The sequence below is a fragment of the Sapajus apella genome, unplaced genomic scaffold (genome assembly GCF_009761245.1).
Source record: "Sapajus apella isolate SASKATOON/1434 unplaced genomic scaffold, GSC_monkey_1.0 scaffold8, whole genome shotgun sequence".
Taxonomy (NCBI): Eukaryota; Metazoa; Chordata; class Mammalia; order Primates; family Cebidae; genus Sapajus; species Sapajus apella.
This window is the reverse complement of record NW_022436948.1, coordinates 42325347-42335437: the sequence shown is the minus strand read 5'-3', so window position 1 is coordinate 42335437 and position 10091 is coordinate 42325347. Positions and strand designations below refer to the sequence as shown.

Below are 10091 nucleotides of genomic sequence, written 5' to 3'. Positions count from 1 at the left end.
ATATGCTGTCATTCTTAGCTTTTTTCTATGTGTATGCACTGTGTTTAAGACTTCTGTTTTTCCCTGGTTTTCTCTAATTTGAAATAGTATTTTGAGGTTTATCCTGATTGATGTATAGTGGGCTTCTAGGATTTGTGAGTTTAAACTTTTCATCAAATTTGGAAAACTGTTTACTATTATTTATTCAAATTTCTTTTTTCTATTCTCCTGCTATGTTCCCTCTTCTCTTGGAATGTCAATCACATATATTAGACCATTTGATATTGGTTAACAAGTTGTTCATGCTCTGGTTACTTATTAATTTATTTATGTATTTATTGTCTTTATACTTCTTATCTGTCCTTACTTAATTTTGGATAGTTCTGATGTTTTCAAGTTCACCCTTCTTTTCTTCTCCCACATATAATTTACTTCTAATCCCATTTAGTGTATTTTTCATTTTATACAGCTTATTTTTCATTTCAGTAAGTCACATTTGGGTCTGTTCAACATCGTCTTTTTATTTTTATTTTTATTTATCATGCTTATACTACTGGAACATATGGAGTGCATTTAAAATAGTTGTATTTACTTATTTTTCTGCCTTTTCTGTCATCTCTTTCATTTTTGATGTATTTTCATCAATTGATTTTTCTCTCGGTTATAAATTATTTTTTCCTGTTTCTTTACATGCCTATTCATTTTATTTTATTTTATTTTATTTGGATATAACGTCTCACTGTTACCCAGGCTGGAGTCTAGTGGTCCAATCATAGCTCACAGTAACCTCAAATCCCTGGGCTCGAGCTATCCCCCTGCCTTAGCCTCTCAAATAGCTGGGACAACAGGCATGGACTACCACAGCTGGAGAATTTATTTTTTATTTTTATTTTTATTTTTTTTGAGACAGAGTTTCTCTCTTGTTACCCAGGCTGGAGTGCAATGGCGCGATCTCGGCTCACCACAACCTCCACCTCCTGGGTTCAGGCAATTCTCCTGCCTCAGCCTCCTGAGTAGCTGGGATTACAGGCGTGCGCCACTATGCCCAGCTAATTTTTTGTATTTTTAGTAGAGACGGGGTTTCAGCATGTTGACCAGGATGGTCTCGATCTCTTGACCTCGTGATCCACCCGCTTCGGCCTCCCAAAGTGCTGGGATTACAGGCTTCAGCCACCGTGCCCGGCCTGAGAATTTATTTTTTAAATTAATTGTAAAGATTACATCTCACTGTGTTGCCCAAGCTGGTCTTAAACTCCTGACCTCAAGTTATCCTCCATCTTCTGCCTCCCAAAGTGCTGATATTATAGGTGTGAGCCACTGCATCTGACCCCTACTTATTTTTCATTGTTTACTGGACAAAACAAACAATACTATTCTCAGCATAAAAAGAAAAAAGAACTTCGAATTTTCAATTTGGGCGAAGATGATGTAACAAGGACCAGATTTATCCTTCTGCTTTAAATAAGTAGAACTTTGGTCTAAGTTTATAAAAAAATAAACTTTGGTCTAAGTTTTGAACATTGGAGAACAGGAAGCAGAACACTGTGACTCCTAAGGAAAAGAAAATACACTTACAGCTTATGTTGCTGGGTTTTGGATATTCTTGTCTTCTTCCAAATAGTGTTTGATTTTGTTGCAGCACTTAGCTAACTTACATGGAATGATTTAAAAATAAATCTTTTCAGGTTTGATTTATAAGTTCTATTAAGGCAATCTAGAGTAGCCATTAGCTTAAAACTACTTAGCCTCAATAATAAGCCTATATCCTTGTGAGGATTCTACCTGATGTCCTTTTTACTGTGAAATCTTTTAAGGTCTGGGTAGTCTCAAACAAACTGTCCCTGTCTCTCTATGAGCCCTGGAAATTTTCCTGTGCAAATCATCATTCAGCCAAAGACCACAGGGGATATTTTTACAGATCTCCGGAGTCTTTCTGTTTTTCTCTCTGCCTCTCTTTCCATACACACACATTTTTCTCCTCTCTTTGCCTTTATAGCACTCTGACCAGCAAAATTCTAGTGTGATCTCCCCAAACTCCAATATTTGTTTTCTCAACCCAGGGAGACACTGGGCTCTGTTTGTGTTTCCTGCACTGTTGCATAGTAGCTCCCTCCACGCAGTCATGTGGTGCAATTGTAGGTCTCAGCTTGTTTCTTTTCTTTTCCTTAGGACTCACAGTGTTCTCCTTCCTATTCACCCATGTTTGAAAAACCAATATTTTACATAGACTGAAGTTCTACTTACTTAAGGCAGGAAGATAAGCCTGGTCCCTGTGACATCATCTTAGCCCAGGTTGAATGTTTTAAGTTCTTTTTTTCTTTTTCTTTTTTTTTTTTGGAGACAGAGTCTTGCTCCATCACCCAGGCTGGAGTGTAGTGGCATGATCTTGGCTTACTGCAGCCTCTGCCTCTCAGGTTTAAGCAATTCTTGTACTTCAGCCTCCCAAGTAGCTGGAACTACAGGCATAAGCCACCATGCTCAGCTAAGTTTTATATTTTTAGTAGAGATGCGGTTTCACCATGTTGCCCAGGCTGGTCTTGAACTCCTGACCCAAGTGATCTTTCTGCCTTGGCTTCCCAAAGTGCTGGGATTACAGGCAAGAGCCATCACACCTTTTTTCTATTAATATTGAGAACAATATTGTTCTGTCTACCCCACAGAGTTGTTCTAAGGCTCAAATAAGGTAATTTATTTGGAAAAATATCTAAATTATAGTTATGAAATACTGTATATATAATGTAAAAGTAGTGTTATGGAACCTTTGGGGTATTGCTTTTCTGAATGGAAATCTCTGTGGCTGGTAGTGCGTTTGCCTGAGTTCTTTAAAAGTGGAGGGTGAGCAAGATGAACTCAGCTTTAGAATAGCTCAAAGGAGACCCTCACTGGGTAGCTCCTTTCTGTAGGCAGGTCGCCCCATCTAGTGTTCAGCTGTCAGCAGAGAGGAGGCCTTGAAGCCGGTGGCTCCTCTCCGTAGCCAGGTCATCCCATGATCTCTGCAGCTTTCAGCAGAGAGGAGGCCTAGAATGGGTGGCTACTCTCTGCCGCTGATTGTCCTGTCATCTGCAGCTCTCAGTAGAGGAAGGCCTGGAGAAGATGGTTCTTTTCTACAGGCTGGTCATTCAGAAGTCTGCAGCTCTCAGTAGAGAGGAAGCCCTGGAAGGGGTAGCTTCTTTCTGCAGCTGGTTGTCTGGACATCTCTTCTGCTCTGGCTGAGTCTGGGGTATTTACGGTCTTTAGCGCGGGGAAGTGCCTGCTTATTGGTCCATGGGCAGCCATGGAAGGGCCCAGAAAAAAGCACCAGGAGGTCCCCCTTGAGTCAGGAGGACTGGCAGCCCAGCCCACAGGCTTCAGGCCTTCCCCATCCTGAAGGTGAGACTTCATAGGGGACTCACTCTTTTCTGCCCATGAACCTGTCTACCTCCTGCCACTGTTCATGGCACCCAGGCTGTTTGTGACAGGGGGGTGCCTGCAGGCCAGCACTGAGCTGCCCTCAGTACCCCCCTCAGCTCCCCTCCCATGCTTGTTGGAGCCCAAAGACTGGAGGAGGCAGGGGGCTGGCGCATTACCACTGCCCTGAGCCTGTGCCCACCCATCCAGGCTGCAACTACAGTCAGTTTCAGTCCCAACCCCGCTCCATGATCAGAGTGGGCACCAGGAGTGGAAAGAGGCCAGGAAGCAGGAGCAGGCTCTTCTGAGCCTGTGCTGGGCAGGGGGGCCTTCGCAAGCACCCAATAGCACAGAGGTGCCCATGTTTCCAGCTGGGCTTGGGCAGCTGCAGCTGCACTCAGAGGGCTCCTGTCCTGCCAGCTTGGAAGGGATGGGGCTCCTGCTTGTCCTTGGCTTTCACCAGCTCCATGGAGCATGAAGCCATGGCCATGCCTCAGATCAGAATGGATGCCTACTGCAGGGAGAAGCCAGGCAGTGGGAGCAGGCCCCCAAGAGCACAGACACCCCCAGATCCAGAGCCACAACACAGAAGCTGCAGCAGCGCCCGGGGAGCATGGGGCTCCTACCTGCTCTGTGGAGTGGGAGGCCCAGACCTGGCTCCCCGCTGCAGCCACTCTAGGTGGGCCACTGCTGCCATCAGTAGTTTCTTTTTACAAAATAATTATAAAGGTTTGCCTAGTGGACTCACATTTTAATTTTAAAAAAGTATTATTTAAAGGAAGGAGTTGCATTTTTTCCCCACTGGTTCTAGGCTTCATGAACAGGATTTTTATTAAAGAGCACACAATTTTATTTTACCATGACATGATGTAAACAAATAAATAGATGTCTATTTCCTTCAGCCATTCCCGACCAGTGTAGTCCTCTGCCGTGCAATGAAGATGGATATATGAGCTGCAGAGATGGAAAAGCCACTTTTACTTGCATTTGTAAACCAGGCTGGCAAGGAGAAAAGTGTGAATTTGGTATGTATGATAACCCCGCCCGGCTCATCAGGATTGCTCTCCTGAAAAGTTCTCTGCAGGTTATATCACTTTAATGATAATTTATTTTTTTCCTTTTTTTTAGATATAAATGAATGCAAAGATCCCTCAAATCTAAATGGAGGTTGCAGCCAAATTTGTGATAATACACCTGGAAGTTATCACTGTTCCTGTAAAAGTGGTTTTGTTATGCTTTCAAATAAAAAAGACTGTAGAGGTAAGAGCAAGATGGTAGAATTAAAACACATTTACTGTGTGAGAATAATTCCAGGTAGAGAAATTTTACTAGGAAGTTCTGGAAAACTGATTGTAAGTGCTTATACTAACACATTTTATCCACATTGAAGCCTTGTGAGAGTTTTTGTTTGTTTTTGAGAGATAGGGTCTCACTCCATCTCCCAGGCTGGAGTGGAGTGGCTCCATCGCCGCTCACTGTAGCCTCAGTCTCCCAGGCTTCGTTGATCTTCTCACTTCAGCCTCCCAAGTAGATGGGACTGCAGGTGCATGCCACCATGCCCAGCTAATTTTGTTTTGTATTTTTTGTAGAGACGGCGTTTCTTCATGTTGCCCAGACTTATCTCAAACTCAAGTGAGCCTCCTGCCTCAGCCTCCCAAGTGTTGGGTTTACAGGTGTGAGCTCTGTGCCCAGCCTGCATTTTAGTTTATAGTACTGATAACACATATATTTTGTTATTTTCTTATTGTATGTGCATGTACACACCTGCGTGCATGTTTCAATAAAGAATTTCATTATAAAGTGACATTTCTTTCTTTTTTTTTTTTTTTTGGCGGGGTGGGGGACGGAGTTTTGCTCTTGTTACCCAGGCTGGAATGCAATGGCACGATCTCAGCTCACCGCAACCTCCGCCTCCTGGGTTCAGGCAATTCTCCTGCCTCAGCCTCCTGAGTAGCTGGGATTACAGGCATGCACCACCATGCCCAGCTAATTTTTTGTATTTTTAGTAGAGACGGGGTTTCACCATGTTGACCAGGATGGTCTTGATCTCTTGACCTCGTGATCCACCCGCCTCGGCCTCCCAAAGTGCTGGGATTACAGGCTTGAGCACCGCGCCCGGCCTATAATGTGACATTTCAATGCAAGTCTTTGCATGCTACAAACTTAGCAAAGTCATTGTTTATCCTTTAAGACATTATTTTTTTTTTCTTCTAGTAAGATAAACAGCCATAGAAAGAAATCCACTACAATAACCTCTTCCATTGTATTTTATTTTTCTTTTCAGAAATACTTTTCTGATTTCCAACATAAACCCCTCCTCTGGCACCTCATTTCCTGTTGTGGTTTTGGAAAAGAAAAGAAGATCTAGTTTTCTTTCTCTTTATACCTTTGAGATCATATCATTGGTCATAATTCCTTTTTCAGACTTAAATATTCCCTGTTAGTATAGCTTTCTAACAAGTCATTTTACTGGTATATTTATTTTGTTATTAATTGTTTTGTATCTGTAAATTTTGACTTTTTTTCTCTCTGTGTATGGTCCTTTAGTTTGACTGTGTTAATGCTGTAATTCAATCTTCAAATATACATACCAGGTGTGTGGATAACTGAAAACAAAATTTCCCACCTGGAGTTAAATTTTGCCCTTAGAAACTGGGTATAATTAACACCCAAGTTCTCTCCTCCACTACTTTTTTTGTTTTGCTAAAATGTTAAAAAAAAAAAAAGTTATAAAAATGTAAATTTCTTGTTCAAGCCTTTATTTTATACGTTTCGGTAAAGCCCTAAATTGGATTCATATTCAAATCATCTCCCTCTTACTGAATAGTAGTGTTTAGTGTGGTATAATTTATAATATTATTTAAACTGCAGTTAAATGACTAAAGTGAACTACATTAACAACAAATTCTTCTAAACAGTTATCAAATTTGTGACCATGTATCTTTCTTATCCGCCTATTTGAAGATCTGTTTGAGTTTGAATTTTGAGACTATTCAGAATAAGTCTGTCATTAGAACATGAGTTATAGAAAAACTATCATAAATATGCATTTTATAAACAAATAGTACCCACTCATACTTCTACACTTAAATACTTTAATAGTCTCTTTCTAAACAATTTGTGGTTTCTTTTTTTTTTATGTCTTTTATTTTTATTTTTATTTTATTTTTTGTAGAGACGGGGTTTCACCATGTTGGCCAGGATGGTCTCGATTTCTTGACCTCATGATCTGCCCGCCTCAGCCTCCCAAAGTGCTGGAATTACAGGCGTGAGCCACTGCGCCGGCCTCATGTTTGTTTGTTTTTTAAGGTAGATAGGGTTTTGCTCTGTCACCTAGGCTGGAGTGCAGTGGAGCTATCTTGACTCACTGCAGCCTCGACCTCCTGGGATTAAGTGATCCTCTCACCTCAGCCTCCCCAAATAGCTGGGACTACAGGTGTGCACCACCGTGCCTGGCTAATGTTTATAGCTTTTGTACAGATGGAGTTTTGCCACATTGTCCAGGCTGGTCTCAAATTCTTGGGCTCAATTGATCTGTCCACTTCAGCCTTGCAAGGTCATGGGATTACAGGCATGAGCCATCACACCTGGCCAAATTTGTGACTTTTTAAAAACTAAAAAGTATTTAATTCTTATCCACTCAGTTAATACACATATATATGTATAAATGATTACAAAAGTGCTCTTATTAATAGGAATGTTCCTGATGAGCACATTTGTTCTTATATTCTTCATTTGCATTATTGTTTACCCATGATATGTAAGTAATACAGTAGAAAACAGAAGAATATATTAAAAAAAACTATTACACGGGGACCTTTGTGTAATATATATAAGAATATATTAAAGAAAAAAACTATTACAAGATGTAGAAATGCTTAGGATCCACTTGCCAGTAATTGTGTAAAAATGAAAGAATAAAACTTTTCTTTTCTTGTTGTTATTATTATTATTATTTTTTTTGGACACAGAATCTTGTTATGATGCACAGGCTGGAATGTAATGTGTGCTCAGCTCACTGCAACCTCTGCCTCCTGGGTTCAAGTGATTCCCCTGCCTCAGCCTCCCGAGTAGCTGGGACTACAGGCGCATGCCACCACGCCTGGTTAATTTTTGTATTTTTCGGTAGAAATAGGGTTTTGCCATTTTGGTCAGGCTGGTCTTGAACTCCTGAGCTCATGTGATCTGCCCGTCTTGGACTTCCAAATTGCTGGGATTACAGAAATGAGCCACTGCACCCAGCTGAAAGAATAAAACTTTTCAAACAGACATTAGATGTCAGTGTAGAGTCATAAAATCAATGCACTGTAACCTAAACTTGTATGATCTAAATAATTCCCTGCAATATGACTCAAACCAAATATACTTAGTGACATATTTTTCTGATTTTATTCTCCATCCCCCAACTTCTGGGATTAAGTGATCCTCCGCCTTATCCCCCTTAGTAACTAGAACACATGCCACCACTCCTGACTAATTTTTTTCTCTTCTCTTTTTTTTCTAATATAAAGAAGTGGAATTTCACCATGATGCACTGGCTGGTCTCGAATACTTTGACCTCCCAAAGTGCAGGGATTATAGCACTACTGCCATGCCCAGCCACTCCTGGCTAATTTAAGAAAAAAATCTTTGTAAAGACAGTTGCTTAGGCTTACTTTATTTCAAAAACATAGAGTTTGTAGCTCTTTTATAAAAATTGAATATTTTATTTTGAATTAATCGAAGATTCACCTGAAGTTGTAAGAAGTAATACAGAGTGATACTAATATACCCATTGCCCACTTTCCCTTAATGGTAACATTTTACAAAATTATGGTACAATTTACACTCAGGATATTGACAATGGTACCGTCAAAATATAGAAAAATTCCTACAAGGAATTATCTTTGTGCAAGTTATTTTAAGTAATAACCTAAATTTTGATCATTCGTCTGGAAAAAAAGCCATCAACTTTTAATGTATTTTCTATTCTGAATTTGTCTTTCTCCAGAGATTACAGAGAAGAGTTCACTAATAATTACATCTCCATTGCACTATTTCTGTCACATGTTTTGTTTTCTTCACAGGTGCTCATCCGGTGACTAGTTGCTATCAATATGCTGTCTCCCACTTCATTTTGCAATATGATATATGCATCTGAAATGTGTGGGATATTAATTTAGCACTAAATTCATATTGGATTAACTACAGATTTATAAGTACTTAGAGACCTTAATCTTATTTTAAATTTGACTCACTGTTGTCTACTTTAGGCAACAATAGTGGTGCACAAATTAGATGTTTGTTCATTTCCAAAGAAACAAGGTAGAATAGATGTGCCATCCCCTGTACAAAAATTAGTTGTGATGCTATGAAGTGAATCTGTTTTCAAGACCTCTGTTTGTTTTCTTATCTGCCTGGCAGATAAGAACATTTCTGTAGCATTCTCCTTCTTAACATAACTAGAAAGGAACATCAAATTCCCTATGCATTTGCAGAAAGAAATCATATTTAGTAAACTAACATATGATGATAGATTTAATGTTTTTTTGTCCGAAGGCCAATCTGTTATCTCATTACATATATTAAACTACATCCAGGAAACACAAATCAAGTTTTCTTTGCTAGGCTCTGCTGGTATGGGAAAAATATTTTTTAATATAGTGACTTTATTTATAGATGTGGATGAATGCTTTTTGAAGCCAAGCATCTGTGGCATAGCTGTGTGCAAGAATATCCCAGGAGACTATGAATGTGAATGCCCCGAAGGCTACAGATACAGCCTCAAATCAAAGTCTTGTGAAGGTAGAATGATAGTGGTATCATTACTGATGGTGGGGAGAGTGGGTTTGAACCCTGAATTCATATTTAAAAGCATTGGTTTTGTTTGACATCAACAGTCACATTTTCTAATTCCTAATATAGCTTGTTCAATTGAGTTAACATTGGCTTCCTTCCAGAGTGAAAGTATGTAGGGCACATGGCATTTAAGTTTAGTGTAATGCACTCCAATTGGACCTTTGGGCTGCCTATGAATTGGAGACCTCCATGTGTGGTAAAAACAAGATAACCCTATTTTCACATCATTTACATCATATTCAAACATAAAGAGAATTTCACTTTGGAAGGAAAAACAATACATAGAAAAGAAAGACACAAGCTTAAAAATCATCTGAATGAAACAATGAGCGTGTAAAAACCTGAGTTTTTATTCCAAGCTTTTCAGTGATTTTCTGTGTATGTATAAATAAGTCATTTATTGTAAAATAAGAAATGACACAGTTCTGTTATCTTATGATAAAGAAATGGTAACAAAACCCTAGAAATTTGAGAAATGTTGATCAGTAATGTCAGAGCCTCTGGGTTTGGGGCAACCTCTTAGAGGTGCTGTTACTTCATGTGGCTGCAGGGGTGCCGCCCTTTGTGTCTCGGGAAGCTTCAACATGTTAGAGTTGTGCATAGGCTTGTTTATTATGACACACAGATTCTCTCATACCTTCCTTTGGATTTTATTTTATTTTATTTTTTTAGACAAGAGTATCTCTCTGTTGCCAGGCTAGAGTGCAGTGACACAATCTCGGCTCACTGCAACTTCCTCTTCCTGGGTTCAAGTGATTCTCCTGCCTCAGCCTCCTGAGTGGCTGGGACTACAGGCGTGTGCCACCATGCCCAGCTGATTTTTGTATTTTTAGTAGAGATAGGGTTTTGCCATGTTGGCCAGGACGGCCTCAATCTCTTTACCTCAC

At 39.9% G+C, this 10091-nt stretch overlaps 1 protein-coding gene across 1 annotated transcript in view; it reads left to right on the top strand.

Annotated features, from left to right (window-relative positions):
* PROS1 (protein S) overlaps positions 1-10091 on the top strand; it is a 107969-nt gene that overhangs the window by 65988 nt on the left and 31890 nt on the right. Inside the window, exons 5-7 of the mRNA XM_032276664.1 lie at positions 4269-4391; positions 4495-4626; positions 9025-9230. Of these exons, the coding sequence (XP_032132555.1) occupies positions 4269-4391; positions 4495-4626; positions 9025-9230 (461 nt within the window). The remainder of the gene's footprint in view (positions 1-4268; positions 4392-4494; positions 4627-9024; positions 9231-10091) is intronic.